The sequence below is a fragment of the Borostomias antarcticus genome (genome assembly GCF_949987555.1).
Source record: "Borostomias antarcticus genome assembly, chromosome: 9".
NCBI lineage: Eukaryota > Metazoa > Chordata > Actinopteri > Stomiiformes > Stomiidae > Borostomias > Borostomias antarcticus.
The window spans coordinates 26,241,317-26,265,497 of NC_140242.1; the positions used below are offsets into that span (position 1 = coordinate 26,241,317).

Genomic DNA, 24,181 nt, shown 5'->3' on the forward strand with positions numbered 1-24,181 from the left:
TACAGTACTGTGCCTTTATATACAGTACTGTGCCTTTAAGAAAAGCATATTCTGTAACAGGGTGACATCACACGCAGAAGACCCCAAAGGACCCCTGTGATGCTATAACCAGGTTAGTTACTCAAAAACACAGACTGACTCAGTTCTAAAGATCATGGATTTGCTATACTGAATGCGTGTTAAACACTAAGCTGCATAACCTCTGTGCGACCTTACATGTCCTCTGAGACGACTGATCAGTTGCTGCAGAGGTTAAAGCTATGGTACGAAAACAGAGGCTGTGTACCGGGAGCTCCCTCTGGTCTCTGGCTCACACCTGCTACTGCATGTGCTACACAGCTGCAGACAGCAAGCAGGTGCACATTCTGTCTACCAACAAAAGAACCACATCTAAACCCTAGTTTAACCTGTCTACCAACAAAGAACCACATCTAAACCCATTTGAACCTGTCTACAAACAAAGAACCACATCTAAACCATATTTTAACCTGTCTACCAACAAAGAACCACATCCAAAGCCATTTTAACCTGTTTACCAACAAAGAACCACATCGAAACCGATTTTAACCTGTTTACTAACAAAGAACCAAATCTAAACCTATTTAACCTGTCTACCAACAAAGAACCACATCCAAAATCTATTTGAACCTGTTTACCAACAAAGAGGCACATCTAAACTAAAATGTGTATTAACAACTATACCCAGTTTGAGAGGTTTGCTTGCAAAAAACAGTAAAGAAAAAAAATAAAAAGTAAAAAAAAAATAAGGAAGACTCCCTGGTCCAGGTTTCTGACACAACACACCAAATAAATAACTAAATAAATAAATAAATATGGAAAAGGCTTATAATAACATCTAGGTACTGATACTGGTGCTCAAATACCTGAAATACCTTTGTGAGGTTGCATAAGGGGGAGAGAGAGAGAGGGAGGGAGAGAGAGAGAGAGAGAGAGAGAGAGAGAGAGAGAGAAAGAGAAAGAGAAAGAGAGAGAGAAACCTACCATAGTTGTTACATAATCCTCATCATGTTGCCATTGTTGTAGAGCAAAATACCAATATGGGTTATCAGAACAGTAAGTGCCTGATAAAGCATCTGAAATAACCCGGCCAGTGTGGCAGCTTACAGAAGAATACAGGTTTACTTTCTAACAACAGTAAAGCAGGTATGCGGTTCATAGCGCAGTCAGCACCCTCATTGCTGAGAGGGAAGCAGAGAGAATCAGCTTTTATTCTCAATAACGCTCTAAACTGCAAGGACATCAGTTGATCATTTTTATAGCAAACTTAGGGCAACTATAGACGCTTTGGTTCCAGTAAAGTAAAAAAACAGAGAGCTCCATTGATAAGTGAAGAAACAAATTACGAGAAATTACAAAAAGGCAGAAGAAAAAAGTGTTGAAAGTCAAAACTGCAGGTCCACTATGATATCTGGAAAGAGAAACTCAGTATATTTGACAAGGCCATTTCTCTGGTTGACAGACATGATCAATCATATCTCAACTTAAGTCTTATACCTGCCTCCTCGACCCCATGCCCACTACGTTTTTCCAAAAAGTTTTTAACTGCATATCGGATGAAGTGCACGCATGTTGTTAATCACTCCTTGTTCATTGGCACTTTCCCCAGTGCTCTTTAAAGTGTCATGGTGAACCTGAACCACCTGCTGAAGAAACATAATTTAGATTTTTTCAGCAAGATTCAGGAAAATCCGTTTTTTATACAGCTGAATGATTTTTTAAATGCAAACTGTATCTTTGAGAAATTCCAATCTGGTTTCCGAGCCCACCACAGCACAGAGACGATCTTAGTAAACGATCTTAGTAAACACAGATGAAAGCTCTCAGTCCTTGTACTTTCAGATTTAAGTGCAGCTTTTGATACTGTGGACCATGATATCCTCACGGAGAGACTTGAAACCAGAGGTCGGCCTCTGCGGTCACTGGGCCAGGACCACTCTAACAGGCCGAAAGTTCTTTGTCACCCTTTGTGACCAAAACCCAATGGATGGATGGAAAACATGCGGTGTTCCACAAGGCTCAATTCTGGGCCCTGTACTGTTTCACTCATACATGTTACCCCTTGTCCGCATCATTAGGAAACATGGTATTGATTTTCACTGCTACTGTAAATAGACAATATTCAACTTTATATGTTTGTCACCCAAGGATTTTAGCCCCACCAAAAAATGTGTCAACTGTATTACAGGTACAGTATACTGTATAAATACTTGGATGGCTCAAAACTTTCTTCAATTAAATCAAGACCAGACAGAGGTTCTTATCATTGGAGCCAAAGACCAGAGAGGGAATCTGACTGCACATTTTAATTCAATCACTAAATACTGAAAACCAGGTGAAAAATGTAGGTGTGTATTTATAGATTCTGATCTTAATTTTCTACTATAATAGAGCTACCCTTGGCCGGCCTGTCTGTCCCTCTGTCCAGGCTTTCCTCGGACACCGTCAGTCTGACAGCATTCATATTTGGCATCTGCAGGGGTCCCAGACAGACCATGACAAGGCCGGATTTTTAATTAATTTACATTTTGGCTAATTTTAGCAATACACCAGCCAATAGAAATACTGCTCCCAATAGAACCCCACCCCCAGCATTCCAGCTGACTACTCTAGAATTATTGCGCCTGCTTATCAGCTGCAAGTAGCTGCAGCTTTGCCCACAATTAGTGAGGCTGCCCTGATAAACACTGAACTATTACCTCACGCCAGCCTACTCTAGAATTATTTTGCCTTTGCTCAACTTTGACCGTTTTATTTTCCACCTGATAATAGTAGCTAGCTAAGTTGCAAACAAGACAGGACTTGCCAAACACAACATGTCCGCTATGTTCTGGGCGGGAGACGGGTATATAATGGACTAAATGGCATCATAACTAGCAGATAAAAGTTGATTGGATGGGATAGGTTGGAGTGATAGCATTAGTACAGTAGTTAGCTGGTGTCCATAGAGTGGGCATCAGAACTCGTTCAGAATATGACCAAAACCACTTTTTTTTTACCTGAGGAACATAGCCAAGGTGTGCCCATTTCTCTATTCATTGGACACTGAGAAACGTATCCATGCTTTTATCACAAGCAGACTTGATTACGGCAACGCTATCCGGTCTGGCCAACCCAAGAAAGCAACGTACAGAATACAGTCACGAGTACTGACCAAGACCAGACAGAGAGCACACATAACCCCAGTTTCAAAGTCTTTGCACTGGCTGCCTGTGAGTTTCATTGATTTTAAGATAGTTTTTAAATCAATTCTTCTTGACTGTGCACACGCCGCCCAAACATGGCCGGCCATTCATCTCCATTCATTTTTTGGACTTACCAGCTGCGTCCCTGGCTCTGTGTTTTGTCTTTGGGTGATTTACCTTCACCCCCCCTCCTCCTCGGTCCCCAGAGCAAAAAAAACCCTCCCATTCATTGTCAATGGGGGGAATTAAAATATCTCGACATGTCACATACACACCGGGCTTGGACTGGCATAAGGCTCTCGACCTAACGAATGCAGCAATACAAATCATGTCCAGCTCGGACGCACAAGCACAGAGCCACAAAATGCATTCATGGGCGAAGGTCTGAGTTCTCTGAGCACCCTTTTTTACTACTTGTTTTATTTTGTTGTGAAGCGCATTGTGTTGCATTCATGTCTGAAATGTCCTATCTATTGTATAGGATGAGTCAATAAAATAACTCACTGAGCAATATTCAATACTTGTTTTGAAGCAATATGAACTGCACAGACACCATATCGACAGACGATAAACAGTCGAGCCAAGAAATAGCCAAATTCCTTACATTCCCTGGCCCTCGTAGTTTCAGCTGGAAAGCCTCGTTCCAGAGGAAGCGTTTGAGGCATTTCCACGGAATTCTTTCGCAAACCAAATATGAAACTCTGAGGTGGGCGACAACACCCCGGGGGGGGGGGGGGGGGTAAACACGACCGGAGACCACATCGCTCAGCAGAACGTGGCCATGGCGGAGGTTTGCCCAGCTGAAGGAGTGGAACACCTCGCCTCTCATTCAAGCAGAGTTTCAGAGAAGGCTGGAGATTAGCAGGCACTGCTCCACCGCTGTGGTATGTCAGTTAGCAGCTGCTATGTAGCAACAGGTCCCTGGGGAAAAAGGTGGGCTCGTGTACAAAGAGCCCAGCGAGTGTGCAAAAGAAATAGGCTTTCCGGCTCTCCCCCGGACTACACCCTGTGTATTTTAAGAACCCGGGGCAACAATGCATACCACAATAACAACTGCTATACTACCTCTGTTTGATGGACTAGCACATGTAATCTACTGTACAGGCCCATACATGCCAGCAAAGACAACACACACACAGTAGCCTTCTGTGCTGTGTATTCCCACCGGAACTACTGACTTCCTACACAAAGCAATAAACCCAATAACCTACAGTAAATGACTGGTTATATGGTATAATACTCACATGTATCTTGAGCAAGTTGTGAGTAATGTACAGGGTCTAGAGGAGAATGTACAGTATACTTTAGGCCTGTGTACAATGTGGCAGCTTACCGAAGGAGCACCTGACAACATGTTGGCAGGCTATGAAAACGACCTCCTCATCCAGACAGATAATTTCCCCAGAGTTAGAATTCAGTTACGCCATCTTACCTCCCGGCCTCGCTGCTGATCTCTCCCCGTCCTCCCTATCGTACCTGCTACGGTATCTCCCCCGGGCTCTCAGGAAGACTCAGCTGTGGCTGGCGTTCAGCGGGGAGGAGGCCTACCTTAACGCCACGCCCAGGCCTGTGACATCAGAAAATCTGTCTGCTGTTTTAAATCCCCCCCCCCGGCTGCGTCTCAAAGCCCTTAAGTGCCGCGTGTCGGTGTGGAGAGAACTCCCCCCACGGGCTGTAATAAGCGGAGTGGTAATCAGCTTTACCTCCCCCGTACAGGGCTGGCCCTGTGGGCAGGGCCGAGCAGAAACACAGCCCCTGACATCCAGCACAGCCTCGGCATGGGAAGCCTGCGTTAGCAGAAACACAGCCATGACATCCAGCACAGCCTCGGCATGGGAAGCCTGCGTTAGCAGAAACACAGCCCCTGACATCCAGCACAGCCCCGGCATGGGAAGCCTGCGTTAGCAGAAACACAGCCATGACATCCAGCACAGCCTCGGCATGGGAAGCCTGCGTTAGCAGAAACACAGCCATGACATCCAGCACAGCCTCGGCATGGGAAGCCTGCGTTAGCAGAAACACAGCCATGACATCCAGCACAGCCTCGGCATGGGAAGCCTGCGTTAGCAGAAACACAGCCATGACATCCAGCACAGCCTCGGCATGGGAAGCCTGCGTTAGCATCCAGCATCCTGGCATCGGTGACTTATTACAGACTAGTCTGACTGCATTCTGTTGTAGTATTAGTTACTAATTAAACTGAGGCTGTTTAAAAAAACAAAACAACGGATGCACAGAGGTTACAAAACGGACGCACTGAGACGTGTAATTATATAAATCAACTGATGCAACAGTGTAGGAGTTCAATACAAGCTTGGGATAAGTTCATGCATTATACATGTTGACTTAATACGTGTTAACAGACAAACTTACTGTAGTGTTGGCCTGCCTGAGCTGCAAACTAGGCCAGGAAACTTTCCCGAAGCATAATTAGATCTAGGTGTTACTCAAGTTTGTCTGTTTGCTTTTCATTATCCAAGACACTGACCACTCATCACCTCTCCCGAGTCCACACCCTCCTCCCCCCTCCCCCTGGCGGGGGCAGCTCAGTCCTCCTCAGATCACATTAGAGAGCCTGTGTTGATTGATGCAAACATCGCCGTCTCCAATCAACGGCCGTGCCAGGCAATGACATCGTCGCGCGGGGATTGCTTTTCGCCCAGAGCAGTGCTCCTCGAGCTCAGCGGTGAGAGTTTTAGATTTGCTGTAATCTCATCACGGGGCCGATTGTCGTCCGACAGGTTTTGCACACTGACAAGACGATGTCCCAAGATAACAAAAGGCCGCTTTGACTTTCTCCTGCGATGGGAATTGCATAGATAAGGACGATTACATCAACCGACCCTGCGTAATAACAAGTTGTTTGTGTTATTTGCTGTGTTTGCGAGATAGGCCCACAACAAACAAACGGGTGGACTTTGCAGGCCCTCCTGCTCAGACAGGTGGTGAAATAGAGCGTTGACTACATTATCCAGCTTGTCAGCGCTTTCTACTCTCACAAGCTTTGACCAGAGACAGCTGTTGCACTGGCCTGCTTTCTAACATCTCACATCGTTTGACAACACATTACAACCGATGTTAAGCAGGGCATGGATAATAAAACATTTAAATAGTAGGAAAGCCAAAGTAAAACTGGTAAAAAAATAATAATAATTAAAAAGCATACTGACATCTGTCTATTTGATATCTGTCTGAATTTGATTATATAGTCTACAGAGTAGAACTGCAGTACCTAAACGGGCTGAAATGTGAACTACCTGAGACAAGAGTCCGATCGAAAAGCCCTGCTCACCTTCTACGGAGTATAAAGAGAACTGAGTGGCTTCAACCACCCGGCCGGGCGAGTCTTTTCACAGATCATCGCTGCTGCAGTGGAAATATCTCTCCAGTAGGCCGGCCCATTGAAAACGTGTGACAAAAAAGCAGGAAGCAGCGACCTTGGCTTGTAAGAATATTATGACTCATGTAAATTTCCTAGGTCTGATACAATAAGAGCGCCAGATCAACAGTGGGAGCCGGTCTTTCCTGACACTCCTGCTGCTCATACTAGCCTTCTTTGGATTTGGAAAGCAGAGCATTTGAAGTGTGACTGCTAGAAGTGTTTCTCCAGTTGCCCCCTGACTCGAGGCAAACGGCAGGCGCTTTCCCATTCTGAGAAAGAGGCCGTTTTGACTCTTAGTGTCTCAGTAATCCTCGACTATAAATATGCTTAAACATGCCTCCGGAGCTTGTCCTTCATTCAATAGAAAGAAAAAAAAGTCAGATGATAAGAGCCGTGCTGTGGCTGGAGGTGGTTGTGTGTGTGTGTGTGTGTGTGTGTGTGTGTGTGTGTGTGTGTGTGTGTGTGTGTGTGTGTGAGGGTTGGGGTTGGGGTTAAGGTTGGGGGTGGGGGGGGTGAAGCATCGCTGGGCAGGGGGTAAATCCCTGTGGAAAGACAAAACACAGAGCCAGGGACACAGCTGGTAATTTGGCGAGAGGTCACTCACAGTAAACACAAGCTGTTTAGAGAAGGTCTGGAAAGGCCATCACTCCAGAAGCAGTGTGGGATGGAAACACGTTAGGGGGAGGAGGAAAGGGCTCCCAGCGACTCTAGGAGAAACTCCCCTCCTTTCTATGTGTATATCTTCGATTTTTTTTTAAGCTAAACAAAACTATTTCCCACAACGTGTTCCTGCGCAGGCCTCAAACCATCTTGGCATACTTCACACCCTTATTTAGACGGCTGATAAGTATCTAGGGGACTCTAGGGGGCCGCAGTGTTATTGTCCTTCACTTACAGTATGTAATCATCCATCAATATGAATTGGCTCATTTCACTTCAATGCACATTGTTCCTGTGGTACAGTATGTAGCTCTGAGGTACAGTAACCGCTACAGCAGAGTCACAGTCAAGTCAATCGGTCAGCCAGGAAGTCAGTCATTCAGTCTGTCATAAGTCCGTCAGTTGGGTCATTCAGTCAGCCAGTCAGTGAGCCAGTCAATGAGTTTCAGATTATGCTGAGTGATCTCTGTTTCAGGTACATGACCCCACCTGGCTGAGGTCACTAAGCCAGTCAGTTAGGCCATTCATTCATTCAGTCAGTCAGTCAGTCAGTCAGTCAGTCAGTCAATGAGTCTCAGATCATCCTAGGCGATCTCTCCGTTTCATGACTCGACCTGGCTGAGGTCAACCTAGTCAACGACCTGCACTTTCTCCATCATCCCTGCACCTAATTTCGAGAAGTCGAACGGCGCTTCCAGACGTTCCGATGACAGGCCAGTGACTTGGCGCAGTCAACGCTGAGCTAGCATCTGCCAAGCATTAAGATAAGACGACAACAGGTAACACATGTGTTCCCGTCGAAGTTTATGAGCAAAATCTCCTTCTTTTAAGACGATAAGAGAAGAAATTAGAGAGGTCGTTTGTTCACCGGGGTGCGTTTGAAATCCATCAGATACACGAAACCGGCCCCAGCTGCCACCGCAAATGTGGAGCACTGACAGAGGGGGACATTGTGTTTGCGGCTGTGGGGATTCCTTGGAGTTCAGGAGCAAGTTTGTACTTTCTGCGAGGCCAACATTTACATAAAACGAACGGAGAAGAGCAAAAGTTTTCCCCCCTCAGTCATAATTATACAGTATCTCTCGTACACTGTGTCCTTTCTTCTGAAACAATGCGCCATTGTTTCCAGCGAGGCATCTATCAAAGGAGCACAGGGCCGACTTTCCCCTGGTGCTGGTCACAAGCACTGTGGCTTCCCCAGGCACTAAGATCCCCAGTCTAGACTCCCAGACTTTAGAGAGAAACATGCCCACAAGCCTGCTATGTCATCTCTGTTTTCCATAATGATCTGTGTCTTACAGTAAATAAACACAACCATGTTTGTTATCGTCTGCCGGTGCAGTCCCATGAGCTCAGATTTCCGATAGGTACGCTTTAGGATCATCGTAGGTTGCAAGGTTTGATTAAAGCATACATTTTGCTTGTGGCCATTCCCTGCAGCTGGGTGTTAACCCTCTACCTCAGTTTAATGACAAATTGCGTACAATGAAATACTAGGGAATGACCGTGAGCGCAGGGATAGCGCCATCTAGAGACAGGTTGGGGGTACAGTATCTCCTCGTTCTCCTCCACCCTCTCATAGTGTGCGTTCAACAGAAACAGCTTGCTCGTGTTGATAGGAGGGTGAAGTGTGACTGAATTTCAACACAGGCAGTCTGAGCATGTTGAACAGCATCATGGCTACTGTATCCTATGTGATGGGTCATCTAGATGTTTCTGCTCCCGTTTCACCCTCCGAGGACATCCAAAAACCACAACACTGGACCATGAAGGCTCAAACAATAATGTGTAGGTCTACATGACGTCCAAGCTGAGATTTCATCTCGGTGGCAAACTGATAATAAAAGGTTAGACAAATGAAACCAGAGCGTGTTGTTTTGAGATAATTACTCGTCTGACAGTACTGCTTATGTTACGTCTGAGATCAGGATAAGCCTGCATTGACAGCATACAAAGAAGAGATTCATCTTAAATCATTCACAAAGTTCTGGAGGTGGGAGGTGGGTGGGTTGTTATGAGCTGGATGAGCGCACAACAGACACAAAGGAGAAGGGGCCTCCACGGCCCAAAAGGCAAACACAGCTATTTCAGCTATTTGCATACATTTTAGCAGATATAATGACCCATTAAACCTCATTTTTTAATTAATCATTGTCAATTATTTTCAAATTGTTCCCTGATTTTTTTTTTTTGTTCTTACCAGTACAACCACGGTAATAATCATTCATTGGTATTTACGGTCAGTGCGTTGGCTTGAACTGCTCAACAAAGACGACCCATTATCCCCTGCTTGCTGGATGATGGCCATTTTGTCTGTTTTAGCCCTCTGAGGCAGAAACCCACGAGACATAAAAAGGCCCTGTATTTCCAAGACACGCCAAGCTTCGCGAATACGAGCTTGTCTTAGGTCTTGATTAAATTTATGTTTGGAAAATGTGTCATTTTCCTACCCACCAAATTTACTCTTGCTACACTTCTTCTCCAAGTGTTCTGGATTGCAATATCTGTGCTCCAAAATTGTTAAACATATTCAAAATAAAGCCCAAGTACTGAAGATGAGACCATGCTATGTGACTTCAAAATATACTGTACTTTATGTGTACTGTGATGGAAAACATTGTGCATAGTGGACTCTGCTGTTGACTTAAGGCCAGTGCAACGACTCGACCACGTGCTGTAAAGTAATTAAAAAGTATAGATATTTGTAATGCATGTGACGGGTGAGTCCCCTAAATGTCTGTCTTTATTTGCTTTTTGGGCTTCAGTGACAGTTTGGACTCCATTATGCTTTATGATCCGGTAACCTCATTTCTGCCCCAACTGGGAATTATTTTCCTGTCTGAACAGGGCGGCATTATATCCCCCAGGAAAGTTTCAGGAGGAAAATGTTGCAAACGCAGGAACTCTTAAGGGTTCTCTCTGTTCTAACTCCAAGCGTACTTTAGTAAACACACTATTCCCCTTGTTATTCCACGCTGCACCAGAGAGTGCGATATATCTATATAAGATTCTCCAGTTATGAGAACAGCCCTAAACATTACTCAATACAATAGCCTCGACCTGGTTTGTCCTCTGTCAAAAATGACATCATGATATTTTGTTATGATGACACTGCCCAAACCACTGACCTCATATTAAAGTATAGACTACAAGGCCTTGCTGCTTTCAGCTCTGTTTGTTGTAGGATTTGGCCCGTCTCCCTCTCGCCATAACTTTCACCGCTAGCCTCAGGAGAGCAGCTGTGCCCTTGGCCTGCCGAGCATCTGGAAACAGCTGTGGGGATTCACGATACCTTAACCAATCCCACGCTTCCCAGCCCGTGTGAGGTCATGCTTTAAGGTGTGTCCTATTACCGGGACAGGGTCCATAATACCGCGGGAGTGAGCGCGGATCGACTGGAATGTCAACTCGTAAAGCGCACAACAACCGAGCAAACTGACGAAGCATCCTCCTCTCCCACCCATAATGCAGTGTGGCTTACCGTAGCTCCAGTCCTGGTCGGACATGCCAAACTGTCAGGCCATCACGAGTCCAGAATGAGACCAGATGTCATCTCTAAACGTCTTGCTGCGACAAAAATATTATGCTCTCTTCTGGAGCTAAGTCAGTTTTCCAATGAACAAAGCAGATGTAGATATGGAGAGGCGTACAGTATAGAGTAACTTTAACTGTCTGCCCGATGAGTTGATCCCATTGTTTTCACTATAAGCGATGCACTGTGCTGCTATGCTCATGTGCTACCAACTGCTCCCCCTTGGGAAACAGCCGGCCTGCGTCTTGGCAATGTCAGTGGTTGGATAACAAACAGGGCATAGCGTCGAGGGCCGAATGACGTCCCCACATATCATCGCGTTTGAAAAGCGGGTGGGTTTTCAGAAGCGGTGGTCTAATGGCTCCAAGTATGAAAAGCCACAAATAAAACAGGGAACGCGTGTCTCTGCCTTCCTCACAACAGCTTATGGAGAGAGAGGTTCTCGTTTCCAAACAGAAGTCAAACCGCAGACTGAATTGGGTAGCCTGCTCCTCTCAACGGCCAAACAAATGTGGATCTGCTGCCGAATTACACAACACCAACGTGAAATATCAAAGAGCCATGCTGAGAAAGTATTCTCTTCATTAAATGATATTGTTGATATGCATGATTGTGTATTTCAGACCTGATCAATGTGTGGAGACTTGGAAACCCCACATTAATTGCTGTGAAGCCTTCAAATTCTCCATCTCACTTCTAATTAAAATCACAACACGTCAGCAGCTTCTTGCATGCCAAAGAAGTGAGCAGTGACTGTAAAAAGAAACTTCCAAAGAACGCTGGAAACTCACTCCTCCGATTTAAGGGTGAAATACTTCCAACCACTGGGATAAAGTCAGATGACATCATCTCCATGTCATTAAATGGGTGGGAAATTCCAAGAAGTCGCAGTCTTAATAGTCTGGACGAGATCATCGTTGACTAGAGTTGGGATACACCTCCTCAAGGATTATTAGTTTTACAATGTGTCTATCACTGGCAATGCGCCATTCCATACAATTAGTTTGAATCACAGGAACAACAAACTGGTGTCCCCAACAGAAAAGTAAACAGCCAGGACGTCATCAGGGGATAGGCAGAGGATGCGGATTGCGTTGCTTTCAAAATGCTTCCCATGACCCCAACATGTGGTCAAGGCAGTTTCTCAGTACAACCCTGAAAGCAGGAAATGAGTAAAGTTCAAAGGTTACTGAAATGTCTTCAGCAACTGTGACTTTACTTAAGGGACTTAATATAGCTGGTGCAGAAGAATGTTGGTGTAGTTGACTCAGAGATGAAGATTGCATCTAAGCTGCCTCTGGCTTCTGTCCTATTAGATTAGACAAAGCTCTTTGCTCAGACGAATTGCAATTTCCTTGCAACATGTGGTTGTAAAAGCAATTATTGCAATGTTGTCGAAATCGGTGAAAGCAACAGAAGGCCGAGACTTCAATGGCAGATATAACTAAATGAATGACAGTGGGGGCTGGTAAAAGCCCGAGAATGGTTTTAACTGAAGTGATGTGGTTGAGTGTCAACAGCAGCAGTGACTAAAATGTCCCAAAGATTTTCCAGTGCTACCACACAAATCAACAATTCATCACGTAGCAGATTTGAAAGAATTGTCCATCATCCAATAGGATGCCACTGGCAATTGAAATGCACCCAGTCATCATCATCAATCAGAATGAATGTATGCAAATGAGGGAGCCGGACGTTTCATCATACATACCTAACCCCAGACAGACGTCGGTGTGGGCTTCCATCCATGTCTAGTTGCACAGGTTTAACAAAATCCGGACTGGAAAAAGACAAACAGAGCGCACAATTGCTCATGATTTCTACCTAAAAAAATGCTCAGGTTCGAGCTGCCGTCTCATCACAGCGCCTGACGCGAGTGGGAGAATTCATGACAATGAGGTCATAGTTTTCCAAGCAAACTTTTTTTTTTTTTTTACAAGGACATGCAGTCATATATCACACGGAAAAACTTTTTTTCCCCACTCCATTTTTACAAATGTCGAGTGAATTCAAGATTCGTTTATTCGCCCTGTACACACACAGCCTACTAAACCCATCAGTTCTTACCATGAATACCGCCACTGGCCCTCGGGGAAGTTGTCACCTTTCATCAGTCTTAGTTTATTGGGGAAAAGGTACCCGGAGCGGAACAACTAAAGTTACAAAGGACGTTTTGCTTTCCATTCCTTGCATTGATCCATCTTCGCTTGAGCATGCGGGAACTCCCACCGTTTTGTTCAACTAAGTCTTGGGCGTCAGTTCGTTCCTCACCAGCACGCCTCCGCTTTTCGCCAAACAAGCAACCTACATTATCTGAACAGTGACTCGGCTCTGCTGTTTCACTAACGAGTGCGCCCCAGCAGCAACAGCCACAGAGCCTATAGAGAAGGCTACATAGAGGCAGACGAGGCTAGGCTATCCTAGAGGGGCGTTCTCCAAATCCCTCTCATTACTCCCAGCGGACCACAGAGTTTAGACTGGAACTGGGCGACTCGCAGTCTCTAGGCTACACTACCAAAACACGCAGCCCAGGCCGGCTGTCTCATTACTGTCAGATCGTTTTTCAGCACTTTTAACACGACTCGAGACAATCTCATTGAATGGTTAATTAATTGACCCTGTACACTAATTGATAAAGGTAATGTGGCAAGACCTACTGTCAGTGTTTTCGTTGCTGAAACAGCCTGCTATCTTTTTAGCCTAGGCTACTCACGAATCTTTAACTCGTGTTGTAGCGACATCGTGTGGCAGGTTTCGAGATCACAGGACTACAACATGTGTTGAAGACAGATTTGTTTATTTTTAACTGCCTTACAAACAAGGTCAACATAAAAAATAATAGCCTAACACCTCTAGTTCTAAGAGTTAATTGTGGCATTGTACTTTACAGTACCTCACACAAACGCATCATAGCCTATCCACCTCATAAATAACGTAAAAGGCATCAGATTTTTTTTTTTAAATAAAAAAATAAAATAAAAAACGTGAAGCTATAGCCCTGGTCCAGGTCGGTGTACTATTCGGGGCTATACCCCAGTATACTGCCCTGCAAGGGACCGTTTATTGCGCCATTTACTTTTTTCACTCGGTCTACATTAACGCATCTAAAGACAATATTATTTCGTTTCTCACCGAAGTATAGACATTTTTGGAAAGATGAAAGCCTTTTCTCAGCGATCGCAACAGTTCCAGCCTCCACCTTTTATATAAAAAGCACTTCTTTGCACTTAAATATCACATATCCACCGATATCCACTAGCCTGGTTTCACGACCCTAATCACGTGATCTCTCTCCACATACAGAAACAGCCTGTGAGATCACATGATTAGGGTCACGATGTCAGGCTAGTGGATACTACAATAGCTCCATGAGTGGATAGCGGTGGATATGTGCTATTTCAGTGCAAAAAGTTGCTTTTTATATAAAAGGTGAGGGGCTACAACTGTAGCCACCTTAGAAGAAAGGCTTTCATCTTTCAAAAAATACCTTCCCTTCGGTGAGTAACAAAATAATATCGCAGATTGTAGATGCGGTAATGTAGACCAAGTGAAAAGAGTCTATGATGCAATGAATGGTCCCTAGTACAGCCCCGAATAGTATACTGACCTGGACCAGGGCTAGTGGGGCTACTTCTGTTTACAGTGGGGTTGTGAGAGAGCTCCTATGTGGGAGGTGTAGAGTTGGTGCCATTGGCTATGCAGTAGAACAACTCCACTCCATGGGAGCAGTTTTGGGGATAGAGGCCGGTCATGACCAGACCGGTCACCATGACAAACACACCCAGCAGGAGGAGGACGGCCGGGATGAGGTTCTCCCCCTCGAACCAGCGGCCTGGGGACAGTTTGAGGAAACACGCCGACGGGATGATGAAGATCAACGGGGTGGCGCTCAGGACACCCTGAGAAACCCAGAAACATGTAAAAGAGGCCAGGAAAAACATACGCTTTCACCTTCTGCTTATATGCTCCTATATGCAGTTTGCCAACTCAAAGAACTACTTCATTTCACTTGATGTTTTTTTTGCTTCCGTCTGGAAAATTAGGGGTAGGATCACCCCCCCCCCCCCACACCCCTTACTCTCTGTGAAGTGCATAGTGTTGTCTCTGTGTATGAAAAATGTATTTTTTTAATACGCTATATAAATAAAGTTTGATTTGATTTGAAACCATTCAGTCTCAATCAAAGCCACTGAAGTGGGGCTCGGGATTCGTTAAAGGATAAGGACACTGAATTTCATGTTAAAGGAGTAGTAAAGGGAAAATCATGTTTAGCCCTGTTTTAAGGTTACTTATGATCATATACAATGGTTCAGATCAAAAAGTTGACAAAACTAGCACTTTTGAGAAAGTCTGATAATTGCTCTACCACCGCTTTGGTCATACAATGGATGTGGGTGGGCACCGTGAAAAATCATTCAAAAAACATGTTAAACTCTTGATTTCAAAGACAAGAAGCTCACCGAGGGTGTAATTGGTGTCCGTTGGTGTTCTGACATCAAATTTGCCGCAAAGTATGAATCCTGTAGGGTTTTATTGATCATTTTATCCAAATCCATTGACTTGTATTGAAGCGACCGTTGTAGATGTGTAGATCAATCCGCAGAGGGGATTCAGGAAGCGGAACTACTTCAAGGCATTGCGCGAGATCGGAATCAGTTCAAGCGGAAGTTTACACACGTATGTGCTGCAACTAAATAGTTCTATGCTAAATATTTAAAAAAGCCTTTCCAGATGAACTAGAATCTTACTTTATGGCGAATTATATGTAATATATGTAATGTAATATGAATGCCAACCAACACCTCAGTGAGTTTCTTGTCTTTGAAATTGAGAGTTTAACATGTTTTTGAATGATTTTTCACGGTGCCCACCTACATCCATTGTATGACCAAAACGGTGGTAGAGCAATTATCAGACTTTCTCAAAAGTGCTAGTTTTGTCAACGTTTTGATCTGAACCATTGTATATGATCATAAGTAACCTTAAAACAGGGCTAAATATGATTTTCCCTTTACTACTAAGCCCTATTCCTTCCCTTCCCTACTCCTTTTGTGCAGTACAGAGTTCTGTGTCAATAACGTCGGCGCGCGCACCCTGGCTCGTTGCTAGCTATGGGCACACTCGAAAAACGCTAAAAAGTATGATATACATGGATTTCAAGTTCAGGAATTACATGGTTTATGCTTACCAAGCTCTGAAGTCGTCCTTTAAACACTATAGGTCCTTTTGCCTCTGCTTTTCGAAACAACAGTAACTTGTAAACAGTACTAATTTCACCGAACATACAACAGCCATCCCTTCACGCTGTAAACCTCCACGAAATTCCGAATCCGAATTATTCGTTATTGACACAGAACTCTGTACTGCACAGAAATATTTTTGTACCTGTACTAGTCAGATACATGCCAGGGAAGCCAGGAACAGGGCTCAACATGAAATTCTGTGTCCTTATCCTTTAAAGGAGCACTCTAACGAGTTGGGAGGACTCTCTGCTTACATTCAACTCCAGAACAACACCTAGACAGTCGTAGGCCAGGGATATTGCTGTGCACGCGGTAACTATGAGGACGGTGACAGCTACATGGGCGGTGTTGGAAAGAGGTCCGTTACAAAAGACATTGGACACCACCTGAAAACACAGTAGAACAAGAAAAACTGCTCGTTATGGACAAATGGCAGCGTCAAGGAAGAAAAAGTGGAATTCCTCCCTTGAATCAGAATCAGAACTCAACATAAAGTATCTTATCTGTATTTTCAGTATGTGACTGGGAGGTGTGTGTGTGTGAGTGTGTGTGTGTGTGTGTGTGTGATGCCATGTTCTGTATTTCCCTTGTGTTTAATCCAGTGCTGTGCCTTGAGAAAATGTTCCCTTCCGAGACGATAAAGTTGATCTCTTATCAATAAAGTTGATCTCTCATCCTATCTCCTCTCTTTATGAGGGCTGATGATGTCATACCTCTCGCGTCACGAAACACTCCAGAGGGAACGTGGTGATGATGCTGACACTGTAGCAGAAACGGGCAAACGTCGCCAGGTCGTCGTTCCTGCAGTAGTTCTCAAAGACGTCACCTGAGAATACAGGAAGTCAACCCAAGACGAGATCAGTAAACAATAACGGGCTCTAAGACTGTGAGACAGCATAGGCTGTAAAGAAGGATACATGTCCAACCTGTCTGTCTCTTAAATACCTTAAAGGGACAATGCTTTACCCTGTGTGTCTGTCTCTTAAATACCTTAAAGGGACAATGCTTTACCCTGTGTGTCTGTCTCTTTAATACCTTAAAGGGACAATGCTTTACCCTGTGTGTAGCCAGTGAATGTGACATAGCCAGCGGCGGCAAACAGGGCGCTGACGATGGCGGCAGAGCCTACCGACACGTGAGTGACACGGGCCCAGTTCTTCAGGATTGGCTCCTCCAGGGAGCCGTAGATCATGAAGCTGTTGTGATGGCAGGTGAAGGCTGCAGGACACACGGGCGGACGACACGCAGCAGGTCAAAACACGGACTAGAACACGCTGTATACTGTTGGGTCTCGCCATGCCAGACTTAAGAGACCTCCGCATCCAAAAGTCTGGAGTCTGGACATCACCACTGAAAACCTTAGCTAGAGCAGCGCCAAAAACCGACACTATGATGAAATGATGCCCTCCAAACAAACTGGAGTGAAGAATCCAAAACAAAACATTCACCGCCCCATTAGCAAAGGCCGCCGCCCTAAAGACGTTGGATTGGTTCTGCAATGCATGGGTTCACAATCTCTCAAATTGCTTCCACCCACTTTTAGCAACGAAACCTGGCCGAATGTCTTCAGTCTCTAGTTGAGCGCAGCGTTTAGAGACTGACTCAAACCTGGACGAATGTCTTCGGTATCTCGTTGAGCGCTGAGTTTGTTGTTGTTGTTGTTGACTGTGTTACTTTTCACATGTCATCTTGATAATGAGGATAATGCAATTTTGATAATAAGGCAATGTTTTACTCACTAAAAGACATGATTGCAACAGCTTGAATTGCAGTCCACTTTGCAAACACCCAAGCATCATCTGTAGGAGGACTGGAGGAATGGACAAAATAACATCTGTCACAAAGTCACAAAAAAAATTCACAACACCTTTTTACAATTTTCTTCCATCAAATACCCATTTAAGAAAACAAAAGTGTAAACCAAGCAATAATGAATGTATATGAAGTGGTATAGAATCCATGGGACTGGTGGTGATTTCATCTTGGGAAAAATACAGATTAGATGTGAGTGACGTGAAAAATACTGAGATTAGAAGTGAGTGACGTGAAAAATACTGAGATTAGAAGTCAGTGACATGAAAAATACTGAGATTAGATGTGAGTGACGTGAAAAATACTGAGATTAGAAGTGAGTGACGTGAAAAATACTGAGATTAGATGTGAGTGACATGAAAAATACTGAGATTAGATGTGAGTGACGTGAAAAATACTGAGATTAGAAGTGAGTGACGTGAAAAATACTGAGATTAGAAGTGAGTGACATGTGAGAAGTCAAGGCTCCAGTACTGTACATCTGTGGTCCTAACGTAGCCGCTCTGACGATGAGTGATGAGGATAGCAATGGTAAACACCATAGACAACAATGACACCTGGAAACACAGACACACATTGACGGTGACTCATACTGCAGTGCATGAGTGGTACCTGACCAATCAGTGACCATGTCTAATCAACAGTCCTACCTTGCCCAGCTTTGCTATATTTCTGTAGAGCGACAGAGGTAGTGTGAAGAGAATGGTGGACACTAAGATCACAAAGTGTCGCTCTGCAAGTATGTGGTCAGGACTGACTGCAAAAACAAAGAAAAATAATGATTAAGATAACATTATATGAGATAATAACTTTGCTTTGAAGTTAGATGCACACAGTGGGTTGGTAACAGTACCTCCTGGTATTCTCTGAAATACTTTGGTCAGTGTGTCACCGGTTATGATGTTGTAGCTGATCATCGCTATGGAAGAAAATGGTGATGTTACAAAATTAGCGATCATATAATCAACCTCTCTAATATTGTCATGATTATTTCATAATAGAATCTTCTCAAAATATAATTTGTCTATATATCAGTAACCTACCTAAAAGACTGACTTAATTTCAGGTTCCAAAATAATGGCACGCTCCGAAATAATGACAAATAATCATCGACAAGGCCTGTGTCCCTCTCTGACTGTGCATTATTTTGCACATCAATCAATCAATCAAAGCTTTATTTATATAGCGCATTTCATACCCAGAGGCAACACAATGCGCTTTACAGAGAACAAGGGAGGTGGGCAGACATCCCACCCCTACATATTCCAGAGGGAAGCAAAAAAACAGTAATCACCCGGGGGCCAGATAAGTGAGTTGTAAAAATTCTTCCCTGACCCCTCTCAACGAGGCGATCGAGCAAGCTCCTGGAGTATGTTTGTCTACCGGCTAAGAACATTTATAGAGCAATAAATAACATTAAATTACATTTTCAGAGTAAGAGAGGCTAATAACATCATAGGAGAGACATGGCAAACATTGGTGTAAGTCTGTGTGTGCATAAATGTGCCTGGGCCCAGATAGAGGCAGGGTCAGGGGTAGGATCGGGGTAGGAAAAGGATACGGACCCGGGTTAGGGTGAGGGGAAGGGGATCTGAGCCCAGGACTGGTGTCTGTCAGTGTGTGTGTGAGTGTGCCTGGGTCCAGGTAGAGGCAGGGGTCAGGGGTAGGGTGGGGGTAGGAAGAGGATACGGACCCGGGGTAGGGTGAGGGGGAGGGGGTACTGGACCCAGGCCTAAGGCCGGAAGTGGACTTTTGTATGTCTGTGTGTGCGTGTGTGTGTGTGTTAACTAATTTGCTACGACATCTGCAGCAGACACAGGGGTATCTATCGGACTCAGGGTGGTCTGCTGGTGACAGTGGGGCATCCACTGGACCTGGTTAGAAGATAGGAGGGAGAGAGAGAGGCACTAGGGAGAGGGGAGGCAGAACAGGGTTAGTAGCACACAGAGCCATATATAGAGCAGTACATTACAACAAACTACATTTTTAGAGCAAGAAAGGATAAGAGCATCATGGGAGAGGTGTGGCAAACCCTGATGTGTGTCTGTGTGTGTGTGCGTGCCTGGGCCCAGATAGAGGCAGGGGTTGGGGTAGGGTGGGGGGTAGGAAAAGGATACGGACCCGGGTTAGGGTGAGGGGGAGGGGATCTGAGCCCAGGACTGGTGTATGTCTGTATGTGTGTGAGCGTGAGTGTAGGTGTGCCTGGGTCCAGTTAGAGGCAGGGGTCGGGGGTAGGGTTGGGGGTGGGAAAAGGATACGGACCCGGGGTAGGGTGAGGGGAAAGGGAACTGGGCCCAGGTCCAGGCCTAAGCTGGATGTGGACTGGTGTGTGTCTGTGTGTACGTGTGTGTGTTAACTAAGTACTACAACATCCACAACTGACACGGGGGTATCTATTGTCTGCGGGCGACAGTGGGGCATCTACTGGACCAATGTATACAGAGGATTCACAGGTAGGTTTGAGGCTGCCTTTCTGTGTCTGAAGTTCCTAGCTAGTGATTGTAGGCTAGGTCGAAAAGGTATGTCTTGAGGTCTCGCTTGAAGACCTCCGTTGTTTCGGCCCTTCTTAGGCACTGCGGTAGGGTGTTCCAGAGGTTGGGGGCATAGAAACTAAAAGCTGCCTCTCCGTGTTTCTTGGTCCTGGCTTTTGGAACTGTTAAAAGTTCAGTACCTGAGGATCTGAGTGGTCTGTTGGGCATGTACTTATTAACAAGCATGTTTGAAATATATTCTGGTGAGTGATTGTGGAGAGATTTATAGACTAGTAGTAGTATTTTAAAGTCTATTCTAGAGTTGACTGGTAACCAGTGTAGTGATTTTAAGGCTGGTGTGATGTGTGCCCTTCGTCTAGTCTTAGTGAGGACTCGTGCTGCAGCATTCTGTATCATTTGTAGCTTAGAGATTGTTTCTTTCTTTGGTAGGCCTGATAGTAGAGCATTGCAGTAGTCCAGCCTACTTGTGATGAAAGCATGCATTAATCTTTCGGTGTCAGCTTGAGAGAGAAAGGGTTGCACCTTGGCAATGTTCCTTAGGTGGTAGAAAGATGTCTTTGTAATATTCTTTATGTGATTTTCGAAATTAAGATCTGAGTCAAGTATGACACCTAGGTTTTTAGCCTGGCAATTGGTGTCCATTTCCAGAGTTTTTAAGTGTGCAGCTAGTTTCTCTCTTTCAGCTTTTTCTCCAATGATCAGTACTTCTGTTTTGTCCTGGTTTAGTTGGAGGAAATTATGTGACATCCATACATTTATATCTGTAGTACACTTGACAAGGCAGTCAACCAAGCTGTAGTTACTGGGTGTTACAGAAATATAGAGTTGGGTATCATCTGCGTAGCTATGGTAGCTAATGTTGTGCCTCCTGATGACACTGCCAAGGGGCAGCATGTACAGGCTGAAGAGTAGAGGTCCTAGGATCGATCCTTGGGGCACCCCACAGGTCATTGGGATCTTTCCTGAGCTATAATCACCGAGGGCGACGAAGAAATCCCGACCGGTTAGATAGGTCTTAAGCCAATTTAGGACTGGACCAGAGAGGCCAACCCACTTTTCCACATGACTTTTGATTGTATTGTATATAGGATTACATTGCACAGATCATATTGTATTTGCCCTATTGCTTTTTGTGCTATAATATATTGCACTGTCCTATCTTTTGCACTGCGCCTTGTCTATTGTTGTCTATTTAATGTTATGCACCAACAGTCAAACAGATTCCTAGTATGTGTGAAAATGGTAAATGGACTGCACTTATATAGCGCTTTTCCACCTTAGCGGCACTCAAAGCGCTTTACAATGGCCTCTCATTCACCCATACATTCACAGTAGCTGCCATTCAAGGTGCTAACCTGCTCATTGCGAGCAATTTGAGGTTAGGGACACTCAAGGACACTTCGACATGTGGACAGTCGGAGCTGGGATTCGAACCGCTGACCCTTCGATCATTGAACGACCCGCTCTACCAACTGAGCTACAGCCGCCCCTGAAAACCTCCCTGGAGAAAACTAAACCTGATTGTGACCCACCGATGAAAGGGTATAGGAACTGTAGTGCAGACAGCACCAGGAAGCCAGGGGGTCCGAACGTGCTGTGGAGAAGTGACTGGTAACTCTCAGTCCCCGAGAGATTCCCTGCTCTGATCAACAAGATGATGGAGTAGTCTACAGCCAAGCACAGCACCAATACACGTTAGCTTTTCATAGTTTAATTAATGTCGCTATAAAACAAGATTACAGCCATCATCGTTCAGATACACACCTGTAATGACAGCTACCATTACGAGGAGCAGGAGCCCAAGAGGCAGGCCCGCCTGGTTCAAGGCATACGGTAAACCTGTCCAAATGCACACAAACACGAAATCATTAGTATTGTAGTTTTGTCATTTTCATATTGAATTAAAGTCATAATACTTCATGGATTTCGTGGTTTTGTTGTAGGTGATTGAGAACTGGATGAACCACTATGACCTTGGGAAAATGTTGGAAAGAATGTTGGTGCAGAGAGTGAAAGAGTGAAAAAAAATCGGAAAGAAAAAAACTATCCCAGGCGCTGATCATATGATGCAGAAAGGGCTGTTGTAGCCGGGGGAGTGTGTGTGTGTGTGTGTGTGTGTGTGGGGGGGGGGTCGATGTTGTAAGCACCAGGGCAATAATTACATACATACAAACGTATTTACCCTGCAATGACGTATCAAAATGGCTGCTGGGAAAATGATTTATTGTCAGAGTTTACACAATAATATCCAGATAATCATGAGGAGAAATTGCTCATACATTCATAACATTGATTACCCATCTCCGCACTATCATGCAATACTGAGACAGGTGTACTGCTGCTGTCTGTCTTAAATCGAATTGTTTATTTACCTATTATTCCAGATCCTATTATCGAATTGATAAAATTAAAAGCTGATGACATCGTACTTTTTCCTGCTTCTCCATCCACTTTTTGTGGAGAAAATAATGTTTTTCCGTCCCCATTGTCCAACTGGAGGGGCAAAGAATCAACAAGGTATGTAAACTTGATAAAAGGCACCATTCACCTGATAATATTTTGTCTGTATCCAATTTAAAACGACCCACTTTCAGCCAACATATGTTCTCATGTAATAGTCAAAGATTTCCTACCTGTTGAGCCATTTTGTGCACCTGGTCACCGCGCTTTTGAGTTGACCAACAGCTGCCTTGAGTTTCAGCAGGTTTTCTTAGAGTTACGGTGATTTTGGAAACTTTCTGCTCACATCTCTACCATGAAATTGAATCTCTTGAACTGGATGTTCCAAACTCTCGGTTTGACTTGTGGTTTGACCGCCGGTGGAAGAGAAAAAGGAAAGAGGGCAACAGCGCCGCTGACAGGACGGCTTTGGAACTGTAATCACACGCTAAACTACCCATAGCCCATGAGCCAGACCACCGATTACAATCGAAAAGGTGGGCAAATACTTGTTGCTATTTTCTTCTTCCTATATAGCCAACAGACCCTACCGGGGTAGTCCGACAACGTGTCGACACATTTTCAACCAGGCTTTATTTTGGTAAACAGACCACATATTGGGAGTCTTTGTGGTTACTTTATCCGGTAAGGGAAACAAATCAGGATGTGATAAACTGACTGTCAGTGCGAAAATTACATTGGAATGTTGAAACAGTGAAACAAGACGGTTCACCTACAACGGCTCGAGCTTGATCATGACGCGAGTAGTAGTGTAATTATAGGCGCAGTGATATTTTAAATAGAACTATAGAGAGAGAGAGAGAGAGAGAGAGAGAGAGAGAGAGAGAGAGGGGAGAGACAGCTAGGAAGGGCTCAGGGCGGGCTTGCCGTCGCAGTGAATGAATTAATTATTTATTATTAAGACAGGGACAGTGTACAAATAACATTAACCTTGTAAAAGGAGAGATGTTTTGCACCAGGTTTTAGCAGAGTGCTAATTTCCGCCCGTAGTCCCTGGGCAGGTAATAAAAAAGGAAGATAAAATATAGTAGGAAACCATATAGACATTATCACATTAAAAATGTCCTAAAAATACTATGGTGCAAAACAACAAATGCATAACACTAAAAGAGTACATCCATCATACACATAGCCTATGCATCAATAATCAATATCCAAAAGGTCAATAGAACACATCAATAAAAGCGGAGGCTTACTATGGAATTGATTAAAGACATGGACCTGTGCCGATTCACATACAAAATATTGTTTATTAAGACGATTTACCAAGCTGTACCATTGGTGTAATTCCCGCCACCACCCCTGGGCGGACCAACTACCTCCAGTCCAGGGACCCGAGCAGTGAGCATGACCCTGAAACCTGAACCGTCTCAGATTGAGCCTATTCTGTAAATTTA

At 44.5% G+C, this 24,181-nt stretch overlaps 2 protein-coding genes across 4 annotated transcripts in view; both read right to left on the bottom strand.

Annotated features, from left to right (window-relative positions):
* cobll1b (cordon-bleu WH2 repeat protein-like 1b) overlaps nt 1-12,903 on the bottom strand; it is a 29,262-nt gene extending 16,359 nt beyond the window's left edge. Inside the window, exons 1-2 of one of the 3 annotated variants that reach the window (XM_084443455.1) lie at nt 12,845-12,903; nt 12,489-12,557 (exon numbers count right to left, since the gene is read on the bottom strand). In XM_084443455.1, the coding sequence (XP_084299581.1) occupies nt 12,489-12,557; nt 12,845-12,888 (113 nt within the window). In that variant the 5' untranslated portion in view covers nt 12,889-12,903. Of the gene's footprint in view, nt 1-4,635; nt 4,834-5,576; nt 5,891-12,488; nt 12,558-12,844 lie in introns of those variants that run through there. The other 2 variants (XM_084443457.1, XM_084443456.1) reach the window with 2 other exon arrangements.
* Nucleotides 12,904-14,439: 1,536 nt separating this feature from the next.
* Nucleotides 14,440-22,748, bottom strand: slc38a11 (solute carrier family 38 member 11; the record flags this gene model as incomplete). The annotated part of the gene is given in 12 exon segments (XM_084442950.1): nt 14,440-14,676; nt 16,275-16,406; nt 16,734-16,846; nt 17,077-17,238; nt 17,760-17,830; nt 18,312-18,347; nt 18,349-18,389; nt 18,483-18,589; nt 18,686-18,751; nt 21,857-21,991; nt 22,089-22,163; nt 22,697-22,748. Coding segments are annotated over 12 exon segments (1,227 nt in total).
* Between the last annotated feature and the right edge of the window lie 1,433 nt (nt 22,749-24,181).